The following is a 23,783-nucleotide window of genomic DNA, read 5'->3' as shown; positions in this document are numbered from 1 at the left end:
TGGTTCAACTGCAACATCCATCACATGTAAATAAAACTATAAACTATTTAAGCCATCATTCCTTTTCTTCGTTTTATTATATACTGTAGTAGTCACTAAAAAGGTGTTAGCATGGACAAAGGTTTATTAAATAATTTTTGGTATTTCAGAAATTAAATCTGTTCGTAGTAAAGTTTTATGTTAATATTTATGTGGATCAAAGGTTAAATAAATCACACACACACACACACACACACACACACATTTGTCATGCTGTCTTATGTATTTCTAAGCAACTGATGCAATGCTACATCTGAACCCAACTGTGAACTTAGTAACAACCACAGTAACGAAAATCTAAATTACAAAGGGCAATTTCTTTCTTTCATAAGTTTCTCCCGAGTCAGAAAAAAATGAACTCAAAGCTTGTTAATCTCACAATTGTTACTTACTATAGCATTATACATGTACAAAACAAACAAAAAGCCTAAAAGGTGAAAAGTAAACTGTATTTATCTGGTGGACATCAGGTCCAGGATAATGACCTTTAGACTCCAGGCTGCTCACTGCGGATACTGTTATAGCAGGGGTCCTTTGGAAAGACACCAGCACAGTGCTCTAAGTGGAATGGGTTTTGACAAACCCTAGGAAACTGATCTGGTGGTTCTTACCACATTTTAAAGGTCCTTGGAGGAATTTTCCTTCTTAAGGACAGCTGATGCAGCAGCTGGAGTAAAGGCTGCTGGAGCAACCTTTACTTTATTTAACCTCTTCAGTTAGTTTCAGCCACCATCATCCAGTAGGGAGAGGGAGGGAGGTCACTGTGACTTCCCTACACAAGTCAGTGCTGCTGTGAATAAGTGAAATGAGAATGAAAGGATATATTTTATCATTTCAGACCTGAGCACTTTTTAGTTGGCTGGAAGGAAGGCTCTCTAACTGCTCTGTATGGAGGTCCTGCATGTGCTTTGTCCTTGGTGGGAGTTCCAGCAAGCAGGTATAGCCACAAACAGACAACAGGTGCACCTTAATCCTGAAGTGGGAGGGAGGGCTGTCCTTTCTGTTCGGGGTCCGCGCTTCTCTTCCATCTTTTTGTAGAATGCAAGTGGCAAAAAATTTCTTCTTATTGCTACACAACTTTTTTTTTTTTTTCTCATTCAAGTGTTTACTTTTTTGGGGGCCAAAATAATCAGTAAGACAAAAACAAACTCTATTTCTGCTACACATTCTATCTGGTACAGAGAAATTGGCAATATGGAAAACAAGTAAGAACAGAATTTTTTTTAATTTTCTTAATGATCTGTTATTTTTATTATTAGCTCTATTTTCCTTTTTTGGAGTTAATTAAATTTTTATGATAATACACTGCCCAGACAAAAAAAAAACACCACCTGATTTTGACTAAGCCTATAGTTAAAAGGCTTCCACTGTATAATTACTGCAGTGCAACAAGTTATTTAACCCTAACTGATGCAGTGAGTAGTTTTTAATTCTTAAACAACCATAACAGAACATCCTGTGGTTGTGGCAAAGATGTTACTGTTTCAGAAGGGTTCAATTATTTTCCTGCATCAAGCAAAGAAATCAACTAAGGAGGTTGCTGAATCTACGGCTATCTAATCTATCTAAGATAGGGTTAAGAACTGTAAAACACCTAACTAAAATCTGGAAGGACAGTGGTGACCCATCATCTTCGAGGAAGAAACATGGTCCGAAAACGATCCTGAATGAGCCTGATGGGAGAAATCATATATGGATTGGCCACCACAGAGACGAAACATTAACCCCATTTAGAATCTTTGGGATGTGCTGTAGAGGGCTTTACTCAGTGGCCCGACTTTCCCATCATGAATACCAGACCTTGGAGAGAGATTAATGTAATTCTGGATGGAAATAAATGCTGTGACATTGCATAAGCTTGTGGAAACAATGCAACAGCCGTAATAAAAGCAAAAGCTGGACCAATGAAATGTTGTGAAACTTTTTTAACAGTGGTGTACTTGACTAAGCCACTAAAGGGCTTTCTCTCTCTCTCTCTCTCTCTCTCTCTCTCTCCCTCTCTTTCTCCCCATGTCCTCTTTTTTTGTCCTTTTTCCCCCTCCCATCACTTCTTCCCTTTCTTTTTCTGCTTCTGTTTCTTGGCCTTTTTGAAGGGACCGAGACTCTTTCTGACCATTGTGCCTCTCCACCATGACTGAATCTGCAGGAAAATAACATTAGTAGATGTTAAGTTCAAAGCAGCTGTGGATTACATCACTAACAAAGTAATGCATCACAGTTAAAGTTGTCAGTATAATTAATTAGTAAGGTTTTTTTTTTTTTAGAAGTTATAGCTGTACATTCTATGAGAACAATAAATATTTTTAACTATTTCAAGGAAAAAGTTTTTGTTTATATACTAAAATACAGAAATACTGTTGTATGTTGTATTTTTTAAAACAAAATTCTCAAATCATTCTCTAAATTTCAAGACTTTAGACCTATATCAGATTCTGCAACATTTCTTGAAACCAAGTGACACAACCAGACAAACTAGATCTCTAACCAGATCAATTTCAAGTAGTAAATTTAACCTTTTTATTAGCTAGCTGCATAAGCTTTTGTGATTTAGTTTTTGGTTTTATATCTATTTATTTCAATAAGTATTCTTCTATTTTGAATCCAAATAAAAGCATTTCTAATTTATTTTTAAAGATATAATACAATAAAAGTTTATTCCTTTCTCTTCAGAAAAGCAGACAAATACCTTTGTCACATCACCTACCTGAGAATAGGAAGTGTGCACTTTAGGAGTGTAGTGTGCACTCCTTCACCTAATCTCTGAACTCTGATATAAAACTCCATGAGCCTGAAACTCTTCCAGTTCTGATCCATACGTTTTAAAAAGTGTATAAATACCACACTTAAGTTCACCTTAATAGCTTCTTTAATCTGCAGCTGTTCTTCCTCCAGCTGTTTGCGCAGCTTCTCCTTCTCCATTCTGTCCTCAATAATTACCTGCTCGCAGTCTTTATACTGAAAGACAAACAGAAAAGAAGATTTGGGACTTGTCCTGTGCAGCTCTTTATAGCAGTTTTATGTTTAAAAATCATTCTAACTTTGTTAGCCAGTTCCTGTAACTGTGTCAGGTTGTTGGACCTGTTGGTCTTGACGTCACTCAGCTCTTGCTGTTTGTCTTCCATATCTTTATCATAGTGCTCCATCCAGTACTCCAACTTGTCCTCCAGACACTTGGGTCAAACACAAGTGCATTGTTAGCGATAGCTTTCAGGAAATAATTCTTGTAATTCTGTTAAACTAACTCATGATGTTATTCACCATGATTTTATTAAAAAAAAATTTTTTTAATGATTATGCTATTTCTGCTGCCTGTAGGATGAAACATTATCCGTTTTATATATATCAAGTTATCATATATCACACCCTGTGGTGACAGAAACTCTGCAAACCTCTCAAGTTTTTCCACATTTTGTTTTTCGTTTCACACATATTGTAAAATAGATTAAAATCCTTTTTTCCTCACCATTCTAAACACAATTGTCCACAATAACAAAGTAAAAACTGGTGTTTAAAGGACTGTTTTGTTAATTTATTAAAAAATAGCAATCCCATTTCCATACAGTACACTACAGTTCAGTACACACTTGGTTAAAGCTCCTTTGACAGCAGTGACAGCCTCAAGTCTGCTTGTGGATGCTTTTTCCATTCTTCATTTAAGCTCCACCAGGTTGAGTGTTCAGCGTTGGTCCACAGCCACTTTTAGGTTTCTCCAGAGATGATATATTGGGTTCAGGTACAGATTCTGTCTGCTTTTTATTTTTCTGCATCCATGTTTTCCTCTATACTGATTAGTCTCCCAGTCGCAGAACCACATCCCCATTGTGTCTGAATGTAGGGATGGCTTTAATAAGGTTATGCACAGTGCCTGATTTCCTTATTCCAAATAGTTAAGTCTGCATCAGACCAGATTTTTCATCTCATGGTCTGAGAGTCCTCTAGGTGCTTTTTCAGCCAGAAGGCATGTTTCTTTCAGTGAGGAATGGCTTCTGTCTGATGGCTTTACCATAGAGGCCTGAGTGGTAGAGTGCTGCAGTGATGGTTGTCCTTCTATAAGGCTCTTTCATCTCCACAAGTAAACTCAGTATCTCATTTATAGTGACCTTTGGGTTTTTCATTACCTCTCTGACCAATTATCTACTCCTAAGCCACGCCTCCAGAGAACAGCAGAGCTGAGCAACAAGCTGAAGGAGGGGTTCTTCTTATATGAGGTCACAATAATGGAAAAATTCATTTTTACCCCCCAATGTTTGGCTTATTTGAAGTTTTTTATTTGTGCACACACTAAAGACCCAGCTTAATGACTAAACATAACTAAAAATTAAATTTTGCATTCTGTAAATGTTAAATAAATGTCTCCTTCCAGAAGGTTTAACGGTAACAAAGATTTTTTTCATCGTATGTACTGAAGTTGAATCAGCTGTCGCTATAGTAATGGTTGCATATTGCACAAACAAATGCATAAATAATAATAAACTCTAATAATAAAGCTCTGTGCTACTCTCCGGGAGAAAGAAAACTAATCAACACCTTCTGACTAATCAGAATCCAGACTAAAGCTTTCTATAGAGTTGATTCTTCTTGCGCTTACTGTAAGATTGTTTTTAAGGAAAACCTCCAGCATTTGCTGAGTTTTCTCCTCGTCCATCAGCTTCTTCTTGAGCATCTGCTGAGCCAAAAACACCATCAGTACGTCCCAAAACATACCAAGCATAAACACACACACACACACACACACACACACACACACAGACCTCTATCTCAGCCTCCAGCTGCTTTTCGATGTGACTGTTTATTTTCTGGCCTTGGTAGACAAGCAGCTCAGTGCTGGTTTTCACGTAATTGTCATGCAGCCTTTTTTTCATTTTCCACTCCTGCAGCCGGTCTTCGAGGTGTGCCACCATTTTGTCTTGCTCCTACATCATCAATGACATCATAGTGACTACTTTATGTTTACAACAGGTTTTGCATACTGTAATTGTTTTTTTTTATTTATTTATTTAAAGGACCAGTTTAAAATGGATGGGGCTAATAAAAGCTGATGCAGGACTTTGCTATTATGTAAGAATTCTAAAATAAAAATGACACAAGGGTGAATCAGGATTATTAAAAATAGAAAATTCCAGCTAATATTTATACACACTTCCACAAATTTTCTTTTTTTATTTTCTGAAGCTGCTTTGGGTCAAGGACCATTGTTAAAAGCACTATAAAAATAAAATTGAATTGAATTGAAAGACCAAAAAAAATCAGCTTGTCATGAAACTCCTGTCATGAGGACGTCTGAAATAGAGGCTCCTTCCTTAAATGTTAAACAAACATCTCCATACAGAAAAAAAACTTCATCACATAACAATGACATACAGTACTGGAGATTCTGTTACCATAGAAATGACGATGGGCTAGTGTTTTTCTGCTACATACCACCATATCCATATAGTTTAAAATAGAACCCAGAACCATTCTTTTGCTGTACGGCCCAACCCCAGACTGGGACGTAACAATGACCAGACTGCTATTAACATTTTGTGATCACCTCAATCTGTTGTGTTGTTTCTTCTATGATTTCGAGTAGCTGTTTCTGCAGAGTTTTGATCCTGAGCCGATCCTTTTCCTCCCTGCAGTGCAAAAGTTCAGTCTTTAGGCTCGTAATAAACTGAATGGTGTGATGTCGATCACAGTTACCTCCTTTATTGGTTTATCATTCAATACCAGACCTGGTAATGAGTTCCTGAAGCTCAGCTTTGGTCCTCTTCTCTTCCTCTACGGTGTGGATCAGAGTGTGGAATGTCCCCTCCGTCTCCAGCTCAGTCATAAGTTCGGTTATGAGTCGAACCGCAAACCGCCTGCATCAGAAACGGATTTGTTCCATCATAACAACAAGTAGTATATTAAGCTTCAGCTGATCTTTATGATAATCTTCTACACGGCATCCCAGATTTCTCCACATTCTGAGACAATTTAAGACATTTTTGGGTGATGGAACCTAAACGTTAATTTTTGTAAATAACAAACTTGTGTTCACACATTTTCCTGTTATGCAAGGAAATTAACAGCTATCTGAAAAATATATACACTGCCTGGACAAAACAAGAAACATTAAAATGACAGGAATTAGGTTATGAACGGGTTAACACATTATTAAAACCTAGAAAGACAGCGCTAACCCATCAACTTCTCAGCAGAACTTTACAGTGGTTAGAAATAAATGTTTTATTGTGAAAGTAAAAGTATTTACACACAAACGTACACACAAGGTGATGACAACCTACAGGATTGGGACTAAACAGCTGTGTGTCCATAGGAAAACCAGTTGTTACTCATCAGAAAAAGGCTTCAGTTTGTTAGGGAGCATAAAGACAGAACTTTGGAGTGATGGAAAAAGGTCATGTAACCTGATAAGTCCAGACTGACCCTATTCCAGAGCGGGTAAGAAAGGAAGCTCATGAAGCGATGCTCCCATCATGCATAGTGTCCACTGTACAAGCCTCTGGAGACAGTGTTATGAGCTGGTGTTGATCAGTTGCTCAGTTCGAGACTCAGCAAAGTTATGTGGCAATAAAATGAAGTCAGCTGACCACCTGAATGTACTGAATCACCAGGTTAGCATATCTATGGTGCGGGGCATATTCCAGGATTCAAATTGTGGAAGAGTGGTTTTGGGAGCAAGTGAAATCATTTTCACACATAAACTGGACACTACATTGCGCTCCGTAATCAAAGAGTTTTTTTGTCTAGGCAGTGTACTGTACATGCATCAAGTGTGTCTATGTGTGTCATTCCTCACCGGTCACTCTGCAGTTTGTTCAAGTAATCATCGGAGCTTGTACGGTCCATTAGAGTGTGCTCCAGTTCGTGCTGTGTCCTGTAAAACTCCTTTACGGCCCCCGACAGGCCCCCGGTCCCGTCCTGGCCACTGCGAGCGGCCCTCAGGTGAATCTCAGCTGCTCTGTGTTGCTCCAATGCCGCTCTTGCATCCTCTGAGTCTGCCTGATGAGCACACACACATAGCATCCAGGGCTTGTATAAGTGCAGGATGATTATCAGAACATATGTTTTTAGGTTTTTTATTCCTCTTACACCACGTGTTTGTTTTTTATTAAGATTTAGATGATGATAAATGATTATGTGTCTCATAATGTGAATAAATGACTATACTGCTTTACTCTGTGTACGGGGCATGGGACATTGGGCATGAGACTTTGGGCATAGGATGGGATACACCCTGAATGGAGTGTACGGGAAATTTAGAAAGGCCATCTGCATACCTATGGACTGTAGGAGGGAACTAGAGTACCCAGAGGAAACTCACCAGGCATGGGGAGAACCTGCAAACTCCATACACACAGACCCAAGGCAGGAATTCAAACACACAACCCGAGGTAAAAGGTGACCGCCCTAACCACTATGGCACTGTGCCACCTTAATAATGTGCATAAATTTTAAATCTACTTTATATTAAAAAAATGAAAGGTTTTGTCTGGTCATTTGTCAGAACTCGCTATTTTTGTCTGTATTTTTTCCGTACGTCAGTCTCTCTATTTGTCTGTATGTCTGTCCAGAATTAATAAGCTACTTGCTTACTGTAAACCAACACCTGCACCAATCGATATTTAATTAGAAAAGCTTAACTGGATATTTTTACTTAAGATTTTATATTTTTACAGCTAAAATAAGAGAGTTGAAGTGGTATATGTGAATTTTACATTTACATTTAGGCATTTGGCAGACGCTCTTATCCAGAGCGACTTACATTTTTATCTCATTATACATCTGAGCAGTTGAGGGTTAAGGGCCTTGCTCAAGGGCCCAACAGTGGCAACTTGGCGGTTGTGGGGTTTGAACCTGGGATCTTCCGAACCGTAATTCAATGCCTTAAACACTAAGCTACCTCATTTTAATGCGCTGGTGTCGTTCTAAGGCAAAACTTCATCTTTATCGGATCTACTTTTTTTATTTCTCATCTGTAATTCACTTTCTGATTCTATTTGTCTGACGACGAAAGAAGTACAACTTGGCGTAATGAGGCATAAGAGACACAACCTTAAAAGTTTTTATTTCATTGAATTAATAAGTCGGACAGAGAGTTCTGCCATACAGAAAGACAGACAGACATGTACGTGGGCTTTAACCTGATATAATCATATAACTGATTACATTAAAGTGGATTATACTATCTGAATTAAACCTAATCAGCCCTAATCAAGTGACACTTGCATAGTTTAACCTATGTATTTAGAAGAATTTACCATGTTATACACATTATGCTAAATTGTACTTCTTCTGAGCCCAATACACTTGTTCAATAACCAGACAGTGAATCACAGATGAGTAATCGAAAAAGTAGACAATAAGATTTTGTATTATTTTATGAATGCATTTGTATAACACTGGTATCCTCCCACAGACCAAAGACGGGCAGATTAGGGTAATTGGTCTTCCCAAATTGTCCGTGGTTTGTAAATGATTGTGTGAGTGTGTATGTGTGTGTGTGTGTATATGCGAGTGCCCTGAGATAGATTGGCACACTGTCCAGAGTGTACCCCACCTCGTTCCCTAAGTCACCTGGGATAGGCTCCAGGCCCTCGGGGCAACCCTGAATATAGCATAAAGCAGTATAGATGATGAGTGAGTGAGTGAGTGAGTGAGTGAGTGTATTTGTATTCAGGTACTGTAATGTCTCATTAAAGTGACATTTTAATCACAACTTAGATATTTTACAGGATCATATCACCAAGTCCTGTGGATTTCTAAGTTATATTATACATATTATTGTTATTATATATTATATATTATATGTAGTGATTAATAGTAGTAAGTGCTGGACAGTGAGCAGGTAGTTAGTTGTGAATGTCCTCACCGCGACCGTGTCCCTGTGAATCCTGGGTATGATGGGTCCCAGCACGGCGAGCTGATCCACACAGTCCTGCAGCACCGCAGTGACCCGCAGCACCGCCAGCGGCCCCAGCGACACACTCACCATCCTCTGTCTCACCCTTAACTCCCACTCACACTGTCTAACTCACACTGACTCTCGCTCTCTGGCTCACTCACAGCTCAAACACACAGACAACCACAACGCGCTTCTTTGTCTCCATGGTAACAGATTATTGCGTAGGCACGTTTTACGTAGCGCGTCTACCCCGGAAGTGGTAAAATACTAACCGAGTTATGTTTTAGTTTAAATACTTTTTCCAAATTTAATATTCATAAACAAACATATAACATTTTACCTGCACACTGGCCCATTTTACTTAAAACTAAAGCTCGTTTAATTAAACCAGCACAAAGACACAGCGAACCTCTGTCTGTCTGTAACCGCTACGCTGTGTTTCCATGGAAGCACGTTTTTGCGTAAGCACGTTTTTGCGTAGCTTTATGTCAAATATTTCACCAATAAAGAAGAGAATATAAAATACCTCTATTCACACACTGTCGTTTTCTCCTAAACCAAGCGCAAACCAACAGAGCACGAAATTTTTAAAACGAATATCTCTAATCATAGATAAATGTATATGTAATTTATTACTAACAAAATTGAATCCATTTTATTGTATTAATTAAGAACATACAATTATTATTTTTATATGCTTTTTAAAATTATTTTCTTTCTAATTGTTTCTTCACTTTTTTTTGTCATTCTCCTCCTCCTTCTATTTTACCAGTATTTATTATCATCACACGTTACACATGTATTCAACAGTTACACGTCATTGCCATAAGTCATGAATTATCAGGGAGTAATTATACATTTATAAGATGTTTAAACTACAAGCAAAGTGAACTTACGTGCAAAACCTTCGATGTTCTAAGACTATAGAATTAAATAATTGGTATTTTGTGATTATTAGAATAATGTACACTTGCTGATCTGTGTGTGCACCTGCATGAGAAGCAATGAGAAATCTTCACTTAGTGCCTATCAAAGATGAACGTGTACACAGGATCAGTCTTGTTTGTTTTTATAGTGACTTTACATTGTATTTGCTATAGTGTTATTAATTATTTCGACCCAAAAGCTCTGATAAAAAGGTAAGGTTTAAGACTGAATTTAAAGGCATCAAAAGTCTCTGGCATCCTCAGATACTCTGGGTGAGCATTCCATAATCTAGGTGCAGCTGAGCAAAAAGCCCGATCTCCCATAGTATGAAGCTTGGTCTTAGGAGGTTTCAAAAGATGTATTGACACAGACCGGAGGTTCCGTGAAGTCCCCATAAATGCCCTGGAGGGCAAGTAGGGCAATATTGTATTTAATACAGATGTTTTTGTTGTTTGGGTTGAGATGGTGAAACACTCCCACATGCCAAAATTTTAAAACTTTATTTAAAAATGAATCACACGTGATCATGTCATAGTATTATACAGTAGTGCTACCTATTGGAGCTTTCCTGAAGCTGCAGCTGGGTAGTCTACTGTTGTCTCAGTCAGACCACAAATAACCATTACGTTTGTGCTTGCGTAAAGCATTTTTTATTTTGTGTTTGTGCATTCACGCTTGTGTGAAGGAGAGTCTCTCTAGTTAAACTGGTGTGTGCATGCGTGTGTTTGTTGTGTGTGTGTGTGTGAATGTCAGCCTATACAGCAGGCCCCTTTTCCTTCTCTCCTCTCTTTGGCTCTGTCTGAAAGCTGGTGTGTGTGTGTGTGTGTGTGTGTGTGGTGAGTGATCGGTTGATTGGCCTTTTTTTTTTTTAACATTTTAAAAATCCCTTTTTATTTATTATTTTTTTTGTTATTTATTTTATTTATTTATTTTTGTTAATGACTGAGCTAAATTGTTTTTGTTCATTTATTTATTTATTTATTTATTTATTTATCTATCACATTTATTTCTTTATTTCGTATTTTATTTTCTTAGGTAATAAATGATTTAAGAACACAGTAATTTTTATTTACAATTTTTTAGTTATTATCAAAAATAATGAATGTACATTTATACTTTTTATTTATTGTGCTTACTTATTTATTTTATGCTTACTTTTTATTTGTGCTTACTTTTTATTTATTGTGCTCACTTATTTATTTGAAGTAATTTTTTTAATTTAAATAATCTATGCTGGTATTGTGTATTTATTTATTTATTTATTTGTTTATTTATTTCATAATAAACTTCTATCCTAATTCTTTTTTATTACTATTTTTAATTAAGAAAATGGAAAAAATGGGCATTGGGGAAGATTCTCAGAGAAAAGGAACTTTCCAGAAGGTAATGTGTGTGAATGTGAGTGTAGGAAAAATATCCTACATCTCATTATAAAAGTGTATAAAAGGGGAATCATTTTTTAAAGTTTTTTTTAAAGTATTTTGTAACTGTGTGTAACTGTGTGTCACCTGTTCGTATTTCATTTTATGTTTTTTTTAATTGACTTTTTAATTAACTAATCGAGCACTTCATCTCTATTATAAATGTTAAAAATGTTTTAAACAATTAATTTTGGAGTCATTGTGGTGATACTTGTATCAGTGTGTCATCTTCATTAAAGATTGATTCAGACTACAATATTTTTTTTTTACTTTTCCTCTTCGTTTAACTTACATTCTTGCACATTTAATATACATCATGAGAACCATGTATGCTCTGTACCGATCGTTAATGGGAAAGTTTATATTAATTACAGAATGCACACACACACCACCTCAGTGTTAGACAGGCGAGAGACCACCTGCACTATTGTCAGAGCTGCTGCTGCAGGAAACTAATCAACACCTCCTGTCCAATCAGAGTGCAGCAGTGTGGGGATGTAGTGTCAGGGGTTTATTCTAGGGCTGCAACTAACGATTATTTTAATAATCGATTAATCTGTCGATTAGTTTTTTGATTAATCTATGAATCGGATAAAACACAAAACAAGAAAAGCATTCATTTTCAACCCTTTATTCAAAAACAGAACTACAATCATTCCGTTTGCGCGCCGGTGCTGTGTATGTAAATTTAAAGGAAGCTTCCCTCTCGCCCTTCTCGTCTTACGCAATTACCCTTCATCTACTCTTTTCACACACGCGCACACAACAGAAACGCTGGTTTATCGGAAAAATAAACAAGAAATCTCTCTAATGACACTCGATTTAGCGACACACTAACGAAATCACTGCTGTAAAGTAAAAATAAAAGAACTTAACCTGCACTTTACCTTTGAAAAGAATCGCGACAGAGCAGTGTTCCTGTGTACGTAGAGCAAAGAGACAGAGTGTGTGTTTGTGTGTTTGTGTGTGTGTGTGTGTGTCTTTGTGAAGGCAAAAGTAGGAGGGGTCTGTGTGTGGCACGGTGTCCAATGATGTGCACGCACACAGACACACACACAGCAAGCAAAGTGCCGGCTAAGCCTTGAGGCAGAGAGAGAAAATAGTTTTTTTCTTTATTTTCTAATGAGACTTGCTTTTGCTTTACACACGCGCTGTACACACACGCATACAGACACAAAATAAAACATGTTTTACGCACGCACGTGGTCACAGTGGTATAGTATACAGTACAGGCGTGCACGGATGTTGATTATACCAATAAGAGACGCGCAAGACCCAGCTGGGGAGACGATAACCCGATTACGGATTTCTCTGCCTTCGCCATGTACCTCTCCTCTACCTCTGCTTTTTAAAAAAAAAAAAATTCCCTCCGTCCTGTCTATGAGGCGCCGAACTCTGCTAGCATCAGTGCGCGAGACCGAGTGTGTTCACTCCGCTCCGCACTCAAATAAAGTTTTTTTTTAAAATAACCAAATGTCTCAGCATCGTGCAACACAACTAATCGATTATGAAATTCGTTGCCAACTTTTTAAGTAACCGATTTTTATCGATTCGTTGTTGCAGCCCTAGTTTATTCACAATCTGTTCATTCTTTTGTAAACTTTTAGTTCTGGTTCTGACTATAGACACATTGAATGAATGTATGAGTGGCGCTATGTCTGTCTGTGTGTGTTAGATTTAAGGAATATGGAATTTTCTGAGATCGACACAGCGCTCTAGCCAGTGTTCACCCCTCTGTTCCGTCCCCTCCCCATCCTCTCCTGTTTGTCCAGATGTAGACAGGACTGAAAATCACGTTCATCTGCAGCTGTGACTCATCAGCTACATCTCCTCTGCTGCCCAACCTGTAGATGGTAACCACACACACACACACACACACACACTGTGTGTGTGTATTAGTTCATGGATCAGAGATGCAGTTTAATTTTGAAACTGGAGAGGGCTCCAGTCACCTTTATCATCTCTATAATCTACGGGTACATATCGATGTAAACTTGATAAATCTGCATTATCAGAAACAGACTATCTTATCACATCACACCACACAAGTGCTTTTTTACTTATATCACTATATTCACTTCTTTATGCTGCCTATATTAGTACCCTGAATTGTTTACTTATTTATTTCTTTATTTATGGTATCTATTACATTTATTCCTTTTTTATTCCTTTATTTTTTTAAGTAATTAATAATTAAAGAACACATAGTAATATTTTTGTTTTTATAATAACAAAATTAAAGTTTAGTTATTATATTTTTAAAAATAATTAATGATTTTAAAAATTGACATTTAAAATACATTTAAAATATTTTGCTACATAAAATAAAATAAAAAAACCTTTTTACTTAGTGTTTACTTTTTATTTTATAATTATTCAAATAAGGAATTATTCAAGAACATGTAGTTATTTAAATTAATTTATATTTATGTCTTTACTAATGAATTATGAAAGCCTTATTTTAATTAATATTTATTATTATAATAAAACATTTTTGTTTTCAAGTGATTTTGTGAAAATGATGAATTAAAATTACAGTTTTATGTGTATCATTATCATTTATGCGGTTATAGTTTTTTATTTATTTAATAATAAACTTTTATCCTACTTATCCTTCTACACACCGGAGGACTTGGAGGGACAGATAAAGGAGGTTCTCAGCAATATCCCAAACCACTTTTTTCAGAAGACTGCTTTCCATTCCTGGCTGTTTGAGGAAACTGGTTGATGTCACTGGTTGACACGTTGAAATTCAAAGATATAGTTTAATTTTCCCTGTGTAATAAAGAACATATACAATTTGTTTCACTAGATTTGTATTAGAAATATGGACTTTATTACCAATTTTTAATGCCTAGTTACTTTTTAACCACCCTGTACATTAGGTTAATGTAAAGAGTCAATATTTGCAGTGCTGACTTTTTTTTTCAAGATGAACAATGCCTTTTCCAGCATGATGTAGCATCTTGCTATAAGCCAAAAGTGATAACTACTGTAAGTGTCTAGGAGAACGAAACAGAAATTTTGGGTCCATGGCCAGGAAACTCCCCAGACCTTAATCCCAAAGAAAACTTGTGGTCAATCTTTAAGAGGCGGGTGGACAAACAAAAACCCACAAATTCTGACAAACTCCAAGCATTGATTATGTAAGAATGGGCTGCGCCATCAGTCAGGGTGTGGCCCAGTAGTTGATTGACAGCATGCCAGGGCAAAAAACTGATTTCATTTTTTAAAGTAATTTTAAAGGTCTTGAAAAAGAAGGGTCAACACTGCAAATATTGACTCTTTGCATGACTTAATGTAATCTATATAAATAAAAGAAAGGCTCTGCCTGTATATTGGTCAGAACTAACTCTTTTAATTATGTCTTTACATTTCATACATTGGAGGCCCCGAGCCTGTCTCAAAAAAAAAATCTGTCCATCTGTCTGTCTCTCTAGTCAAACTTGTAACAGCATCACGCAAAACTGGCTTGACAGAATTTAGTGAAACTTTGCCAATCCTTCTGTATTTGCCTTTAATTAAACCTACACCACAAATTAAACCAAAATGTTGAGTGGATGGGACATTAAGGGAAATTTTGTAGACTGAGGTGAGGGCTGTAAAATACAAAAGATTGTGATGTCTTTGTATTAATAAGTTAGACAAAGTTCTGCTGTACAGAAAAGTCAGACATACATGTACGGGTGCTTTAACCTGAAATAATTATATCACTGTTACATTAAAGATCAGCAGATTATTTGTAACTTTAACCTTTTAACTATTTTTACAGTACAAACACATTAACCATCACTAATGGGTACTATACAGTATATGTGTGTGTGTGTGTGTGCAGATAAAATGTATAAGATTTAACATTTTGACTGAGGCAATCATCTATAACTATGCATTTTAGCTTGTCTTTATGCCCAATCCTTCCATCATAATAATTTTTGCTTGTGCCAAGTTTTCAGCAGTGTGGCTTTGTGAAAAATGGTTTACACCAACAGTAGCAACATGGTGTTCAGTTTATCATTCTTGACTAAACGGAAAGTTACAGTAAGCTACATCTCCATATTGATGGATGTCCAATCCACATTTATTGTCTATTGTCACACTGTCACAGCCTGCTGTATGTCCTCCCTTATCTTTGCTTCTACCTTTTCTCCACCATAGTCTTTAGCACTTACATGGAAGAACATTCTACATCCCTCGTCATCGACCACAGTAAATTGTCAGTCCTTTACAATCATGTCCATAAGAGCCTCAGAGGCTGGGTGAATGTATTGTAATAAAGATGTGTTTTAGTCAGGGCCTTACTTCATCTGTGTGGTTGGTTCCAGTAGAATTTCATAAATTATATAGTAATGCCACGATATGGCTGATGTGTTGTTGCTGCATGTCATCTCTCTAAGGCAGAGCAAACATTATCTATTTGCAAAATAAAAAAGAGAAGGATAACAATGATGCATCAGTCATATTTTCAGAGTTTTTCAGAGAATTGCACTTGTAATTAATTTATTTCTGTCTTACTGACACTGCAATTGTATTTCTTTATTATTTTTTTTTAATGCACTGTGCAAAGGTTTGTGCGCATAGCTACCAGGTCGGAACCTTAAAATAAAAAAAAAAATTAAAAAAGTGAAAAACAAAATAGCCACAACCTATAAAAATAGAGAGAAAAATACCCTGACTAAATTGTGTCTTTGAATTCTGTGTTCGATTAGATGTAAGTGAGTTCACTGCACAAAGTGTTCAGTCATGATACATGCGATTCTAGACTGCAGGGGGCGAAACTGCTCAGTTCAAAGAGAATCATGAACAGTGTAGGGAACAAGTGAAGAATGGATCGTAGCTGTAAGTGTACGTGAAAAAATTCACATCATATACATTTTTAATTTTGTGTGTCATAGTAATATTAGTTAATCAATAAATCCTCAGTGTCATATAGACTAGTAATCTGTACTAATAACAATAATTTCTTTGTACATTAAGTAAATTAAATTATTTATTTATGAGTTATACACATTTTAGTATACATTTTATAATGATTTCAGTTTTTGTTTCGATAAATTTTAAATATTTAATATTGTAAAATTTCCACTGAAGCAGAAACAGGTATCTGAGGTTCTTATGTCACTGTGTCACATACAGAGAAAGTGAAGTCTGTGCTTATACTATACATATAAGTTATATAATGAGTATATATTAAGTATAAACTTCGCCGGGTACTTCAGGCCAATTGGAACGACCTTAAAGGTGTAGTGTACACTTCGCAGGGTGTTCAGCCACGTTAAGTGTGATTCCAATCCGCAGGAAGCGAAAATGTTCAGTTCAAAGGGAACTGCAAATGGTGTAGGGAACTACTGAACTACAGGTCTTCACTTCAGCAGAAAAAGAAATGAAGCTTTTCCCAAAAGTCATTGCGTCTAGATGAAGCGTGAAAAAAATGGAGCTCAAAAAAAAAATGATTTAGATGATATTATTAATCAATAATGTATTTACAAGTTACACAAGTTATACAAATCTCAATAGTATATGTTTTATAACGGTATCAGTTTTTATTTCAATAAATATTCAATATTTATAATATTATTGTTTATAATAAATAATGTTTGTAGTGTAAAATTTTCACAGCAGCAGTGACAGGTATCTGAAAGGCTTATGCTACCATGGTAACGTGGAAGTGATGTCTGCGCTGGTGACATCACAGGGTGTTGGTGAAGTTTTGTCGAGGTAAGTTCCTTTTACTGAAATTCCCTGCAAACAGAGCAGGGAGTAGGAAGTACCCTGTGAAAAACCCTTAGCTGCTGGGGAAATTTCACACTATGCACATTAAATATTAAATGCTTATTGAAACAGTAACTGATATCATAATAACACATACAGTGGTGTGAAAAACTATTTGCCCCTTCCTGATTTCTTATTCTTTTGCATGTTTGTCACACTTAAATGTTTCTGCTCATCTAAAACCGTTAACTATTAGTCAAAGATAACATAATTGAACACAAAATGCAGTTTTTAAATGATGGTTTTTATTATTTAGGGAGAAAAAAAATCCAACCCTACATGGCCCTGTGTGAAAAAGTGATTGCCCGCCTTGTTAAAAAATAACTTAACTGTGGTTTATCACACCTGAGTTCAATTTCTGTAGTCACCCCCAGGCCTGATTACTGCCACACCTGTTTCAATCAAGAAATCACTTAAATAGAAGCTACCTGACACAGAGAAGTAGACCAAAAGCCCCCCAAAAGCTAGACATCATGCCAAGATCCAAAGAAATTCAGAAACATATGAGAACAAAAGTAATTGAGATCTATCAGTCTGGTAAAGGTTATAAAGCCATTTCTAAAGCTTTGGGACTCCAGCGAACCACAGTGAGAGCCATTATCCACAAATGGCAAAAACATGGAACAGTGGTGAACCTTCCCAGGAGTGGCCGGCCGACCAAAATTACCCCAAGAGCGCAGAGACAACTCATCCAAAAGGCCACAAAAGACCCCAGGACAACATCTAAAGAACTTTAGGCCTCACTTGCCTCAATTAAGGTCAGTGTTCACGACTCCACTATAAGAAAGAGACTGGGCAAAAACGGCCTGCATGGCAGATTTCCAAGGCGCAAACCACTTTTAAGCAAAAAGAACATTAAGGCTCGTCTTAATTTTGCTAAAAAACATCTCAATGATTGCCAAGACTTTTGGGAAAATACCTTGTGGACCGACGAGACAAAAGTTGAACTTTTTGGAAGGTGCATGTCCCGTTACATCCGGTGTAAAAGTAACACAGCATTTCAAAAAAAGAACATCATACCAACAGTAAAATATGGTGGTGGTAGTGTGATGGTCTGGGGTTGTTTTGCTGCTTCAGGACCTGGAAGGCTTGCTGTGATAGATGGAACCATGAATTCTACTGTCTACCAAAAAATCCTGAAGGAGAATGTCCGGCCATCTGTTCGTCAACTCAAGCTGAAGCGATCTTGGGTGCTGCAGCAGGCCAATGACCCAAAACACACCAGCAAATCCACCTCTGAATGGCTGAAAAAAAACAAAAAAATGAAGACTGGCCTAGTCAAAGTCCTGACCTGAATCCTATTGAGATGTTGTGGCATGACCTTAAAAAGGCGGTTCATGCTAGAAAACCCTCAAATAAAGCTGAATTACAACAATTCTGCAAAGATGAGTGGGCCAAAATTCCTCCAGAGCGCTGTAAAAGACTCGTTGCAAGTTATCGCAAATGCTTGATTGCAGTTATTGCTGCTAAGGGTGGCCCAACCAGTTATTAGGTTCAGGGGCAATTACTTTTTCACACAGGGCCATGTAGGTTTGGATTTTTTTTCTCCCTAAATAATAAAAACCATAATTTAAAAAATGCATTTTGTGTTCAATTATGTTATCTTTGATTAATAGTTAAATGTGTTTGATGATCAAAAACATTTTGTGTGGCAAACATGCAAAAGAATAAGAAATCAGGAAGGGGGCAAATAGTTTTTCACACCACTGTATGCTATTGAATGTTTAATTGAAACATGTATAACTTGTAAAAAAAGTACTAATTCATAATAATAATAATAATAATAATAATATTAATAATAATAAAGGTGGGTAGAGTAGCCAAAAAATGTACTCCAGTAATAGTAGCCTTCAAAATAATATTACTCAAGTAGAAATAAAAAGTTGTCATCCACAATATTACTACAATCTACCAGCTGCATGTGTACAATAAATGGTTAGAAAAGTACCTAGTCGACTGTAGCCGAATGTATCGGAGTAAGAGTAACGTTACTTCTTCACAAATCTACTCAAGTAAAAGTAAAAAGTATGGTGCAGTAAAACTACCCATAGAAGACATATTTTTCAAAAAGTTACTCAAGTAAATGTAACAAGAGTAAATGTAACCAATTACAACCCACCTCCGGTAGTGGTTAGTACTGTCGCATTGCACCTCCAGGGTCCGGGTTCGATTCCCGGCCAGGTTTGATTCTTGTCTCTCTGTGCATAGAGTTTGCATGTTCTCCCCTTACGTGGTGGGTTTTCTCCAGGTACTCTGGTTTCCTCCCATAGTCCAAACACATGCAGATTACGCTAATTGGCGTTCCCAAATTGCCCATAGTGTATTAGTGTGTGTGTGTGTGTGTGTGTGTGCCCTGTAATGGATTGGCACCCCGTCCAGGGTGTACCCCGCCTCATGTCACAAGTCTCCTGGGATTGGGTCCAGGCCACCGTCACAATGTATACAGTATAAAGTGATATAGAAGATTAGTGAGTGAGATAACAACAATTATAGTAATTTATTAAAGATGTACAGGGATTATAATTATTATTATTTTTTTACAGATTACTTGCCTACATACTAATACTGAGTTCTTGATTAAATAAAATTTTAATTTATTGTGTCATATTAATGTGATGTCATCCTCAATAATAATGATAATAAATATATCTAGGTCCACTTTCTCACACTCCAGCAAGATGCAATGACTGATGAAAAAGATTTCATTCCCTTTTGCGGTGAAGTGAAGACCTGTTGTTCACTCGTTCCCCACCCCGTTCACAGTTCCATTTGTACTGAACATTTTTGCTCCCTGCAGTTTGGAATCACACTTAACATGTCTGAACACTCTGTGCAGAATTTTAATAATAAGCAGGGTACTTCAGTCAGTAATAGATACTTTTTACTTTGTGTTTGATTGCTCTGCATCGATTGCTCTGTGTGTTTAATTAGTTTGCGTTTGATTGCTCTGTTTATTTAGTCTATGTGTTTGATTGCTCTGTGTTTGATTGCTCTGCGTGTGTTCGATTAGTCTGTGTGTGATTGCTCTGCGTGTGTTCGATTAGTCTGTGTGTGATTGCTCAGGTCTGTGAGCTGTGTGACATAAACTCCAAAACATTAGTGTCGCGCACTGAGAGTCGGTGAGATCAGCGCAGAGGATCGGAGCCCAGAGATGAAGCGGAGCTCGCTCCCCGGTTAGAGACGGGGCTCCGCCGCCCTGCCGAGCGCACCGACACGCGGAACCGCCTCATCATGCCCGGGACTGTGTGTGGAGTTTGACATGAGTGAGACGGCGTTGCTGTTATTACCAGGCGCGAGCTGTGCGGGATGAGACGGTAGCGCAGCGCACACAGACGGACCCGCTATGAGTTATACCATGAATATATAAAATGTCCGGAGAAACATTGGAGCTAACCTACTGTTATACTACGTGAAGGTAAGAGCCTTTGTGTGTGTGTGTGTGTGTGTGTGTGTGTGTGTGTGGCTGTGAGCCGATTTCATAGCCACACATGATTAGAGTATGGAGTTGACTAGCATCCTGTTGGCGAGTTTATTTTCATTCCATACCTGTATTGTAACAAACCCCGCCCCTGTACTATTATTAGCTGCTGAAATCCTGCGTCCTTCTCTGGGATTGGCTGGAATAACTGTTTGATTGACAGGTTAGCCTGTGTTACCCAATGATAGTGAAGTAGGCCTGGCTTGTCGGGAAACGGCTTGGAAAAAAAGCGAACAGTCGACATCAAACAGCGCGGTGTTTATTGCTAACCAGTTAACAGGAATTTCTTCCAAAATGCCGCGTTATAGATTTTATTATTACTTTCCATAAGAGTAAATAACATTCTCACAATGTGTTGTTTGTTAAGACAAGATTTAATTATTAATCGGTGAGGTGAATTAGCTTAAAAATCGCTAGCTAGCTTAGCATCTAACTTCGCATCTAGCCAAAAGTTCACAACAAAAACATTCAAATAAAGTTGTAAAACCATTCAGACCTCTGTATCTTTCGGTGTTAAAAAGCAAAAATCTTTATTTGGGGGTAATAATGCGTCATATTCGTATAAATCACGAACATATCTGTATATTAGTGAATTAATTCAGGTATTTTCGACTGGCTGAAGTTGTTATAACATGTTAATAAAACACGTATGACGCGTTACGCGTTTAATAATGTCCTTATTCGCTGCTGTGACGAGGTTAAAACAGAAATAAATCCTATCGAGTGTCGCCTTCATCAGGAGCTAAAGCGCTATTTATAAACCCTCACGGGTCACGTAACCAATCGCGTGAAACCGAATATGAAGTGCACTAGTTAGGGCTCGTGAGCCAATAATGATCGACTGAGCGCGTAGGGCGCGTGCGTGTATTGAGCGTGAAACCGCTGTGCAAGTAACAGTGACATGTCCGAGTAGGGTTGCCAGGTGTGTACTTTTAAAGTAAGTTTTATTTTTAAACATAAAAAAGATATACAGAACTGTATACTTGTAATATATCTTAATTTTTTTATGTATGTATTACCAGGTATATATTACATTTTTAACATATTTAAACTTGACTGTTTGCATGTATTTCCATGTATAATAATAATAATAATAGTAGTAATAATACTAATAATAATTATTATTATTAACATTGTTATTTTTAATTGCTGCATATTAGTACAAACAGCTGGTTAAAGTCCTTTTAAACAAAATCGAATGCAAACATAATATGATTCAAAGATGCTTACTCAATTACGGTTCATTAACTCTATATATATAGATGAAAATACAGAAGGAGAGAGGGAAAGACCTTTCTGTTTTTAGCAAATTTAAAATAAGTGGAGGAAAGAGAGAGACCCAATTTTGTGCTATTTTCAAGTCTTTAGAAAGTATTATGGAAACTCCTGATGGATAATGGTAATAAATGTGTAGTTATATTATACAGTGTATTTCTTTTGCATTTTTCATTAGTAATGTAACTAATGGATAAAAGGCTTAATGAATTTAATGTAAATTGATTAATCGTTTTTTCATAGGGATTCATTTGTATGGTGATCTGGCAACAGTTTTATAAAAGGGGTAAACTTGTTCAGTTTTGCTGACAGGAAGGTCGCATTTGTCTCACTCACTCTCACTTTCTCTCTCTTTCTCACACACACACACACACACACACACACGCACACAGTTGTGAAAAATGAGTTCATTCACTGACAGGAAGTGCAGCCTGAATCATGCGATAATCCTTTTCCCCCATTTTTAAAGCAGAGCCTGGTCTAATTAATTTATTAATGTGTTGATTCATGAACAAATAATGAATTCCAGGTTATAGAGATATTTAAGCCAGACCTTCTAGCACCAATAATCTAATTTAATATGTTTATTTATTAATTACAGGTTGTTTTACGTCCTGTTTTTAAGTCTAAATCCTGTTAGCTTGATCCTGAATTTAGAATGCCATGTTGTGTGTGCGAGTGTGAGCATGCGTTTGTACAGATTTATACCCAACGCTACATGACCTCACATCCTTTGTTACAATTACATTCCTGATCACAGCTTTGATGTGGTTTCGGTTTGAGACCTGAACCAACCTGCGCTACTGTTTAACCCCTCAGACGTTCTCGGATCCCGTGTGGAACCCAGACACGCCTGTGGAAGTTTATCAGACAAAGGAACTTTCACCACGCGCGCTGCAGTTTGTCAGCTGAGCAAACGGATCTGAAGTGAATTAGACGTAATCAGGATGATTTAACAGCACAGAGCCACGAGATGCGGGAGCCGAGCGCTCTCCCAGACAGCGGGGAAGTAGATCATGTGCACGAGACGCTAATAAATCCCAACGTTTTCTGTGCATTGGGAATGCTGCATGAAGAAGATGTGAAGTTCAACTAGTAAATATGTTTAGCTGAGGAAAACACACACACACACAAAACCTGACCTACTTTACAAGTGATAAAAACAACCCAGATAAACGGTGCAATCTTGTTTAATCGTAGCTGCTTGCATGCAAAGATGAGCAGATAGAAGAAGCAGACGTTGATTAAATGTAAGGCAGAACGCACAGCCGTGACTCGCTTACACACACTTATTTTACACGTTTACTCATCGGAAAACATGATGTTCAGCATACATGCACTTTGAAGAGTTGGGTTTTTTTTGAAAAATTTACACAAAATTAATGTTTCTCCAACACACTTTTTGTGAGATCATGTGGTGGAACATCTGGATTATTAAGATCAGGGCTTCACTGAGAAAACATTTCAGGCACGGTGACATGGGGATGATGGAGGCTTTCCACACACACACACACACTGAAAGGCTTGGTTAATCATTTCTCCCGTAATGCTTGGTAAATGAGACGTTTGCTTGGTGATGTACCTGAGTGGATTACAGAGTTGTGCTAATTTGGACAAGTCACGCCCTCTTTATGCAATAATTGTAGCAGCACCTATATTATACAATAATTACTAATGGTAGACATTACTGTGTTCTAATAACTTACACAGCTAAAACAACAGGATTTGATTTCTTGTGTGTAATATAAATCAAGCAACGTTACCTCAAACTTAATGTTTTTGCAACTTGTAATTAATTTATCAACTTATTTTTAAGATATTTTGCTGGCTTTTATTTTGAAATGCAAACAGGCTGCTTATCACTACACTTCTCTCATACGAGCCTGCAGGTATTCTAATAACACAATGATTTTTGTATTTTAGAAATAGTACTTCCTTAGAAAAATGCCTCCATGTTAAAAGCCTCCAATCTGCCTTTTTCTCC

The 23,783-nt window shown here is 37.1% G+C and overlaps 2 protein-coding genes across 2 annotated transcripts in view; one reads left to right on the top strand and one right to left on the bottom strand.

Annotated features, from left to right (window-relative positions):
- Positions 1-1,162: 1,162 nt before the first annotated feature.
- iqcg (IQ motif containing G) lies at positions 1,163-9,141 on the bottom strand. Its single transcript, XM_053500904.1, is given in 9 exon segments — positions 1,163-2,179; positions 2,893-2,994; positions 3,078-3,209; positions 4,628-4,702; positions 4,791-4,952; positions 5,573-5,654; positions 5,754-5,882; positions 6,824-7,026; positions 8,897-9,141. Coding segments are annotated over 9 exon segments (1,383 nt in total). The 5' UTR covers positions 9,020-9,141; the 3' UTR covers positions 1,163-1,804.
- An 11,012-nt stretch (positions 9,142-20,153) lies between these two features.
- Positions 20,154-23,783, top strand: part of hipk3b (homeodomain interacting protein kinase 3b) — a 45,412-nt gene continuing 41,782 nt past the window's right edge. Inside the window, exon 1 of the mRNA XM_053500187.1 lies at positions 20,154-20,461. The gene's annotated coding sequence lies outside the window, so the exon portion shown is untranslated. The remainder of the gene's footprint in view (positions 20,462-23,783) is intronic.

This window comes from Clarias gariepinus, chromosome 7 (assembly GCF_024256425.1).
Source record: "Clarias gariepinus isolate MV-2021 ecotype Netherlands chromosome 7, CGAR_prim_01v2, whole genome shotgun sequence".
NCBI classification, from domain to species: Eukaryota; Metazoa; Chordata; class Actinopteri; order Siluriformes; family Clariidae; genus Clarias; species Clarias gariepinus.
The sequence above is the reverse complement of the archived record's forward strand: the minus strand, read 5'-3'. Positions and strand labels throughout refer to the sequence as shown.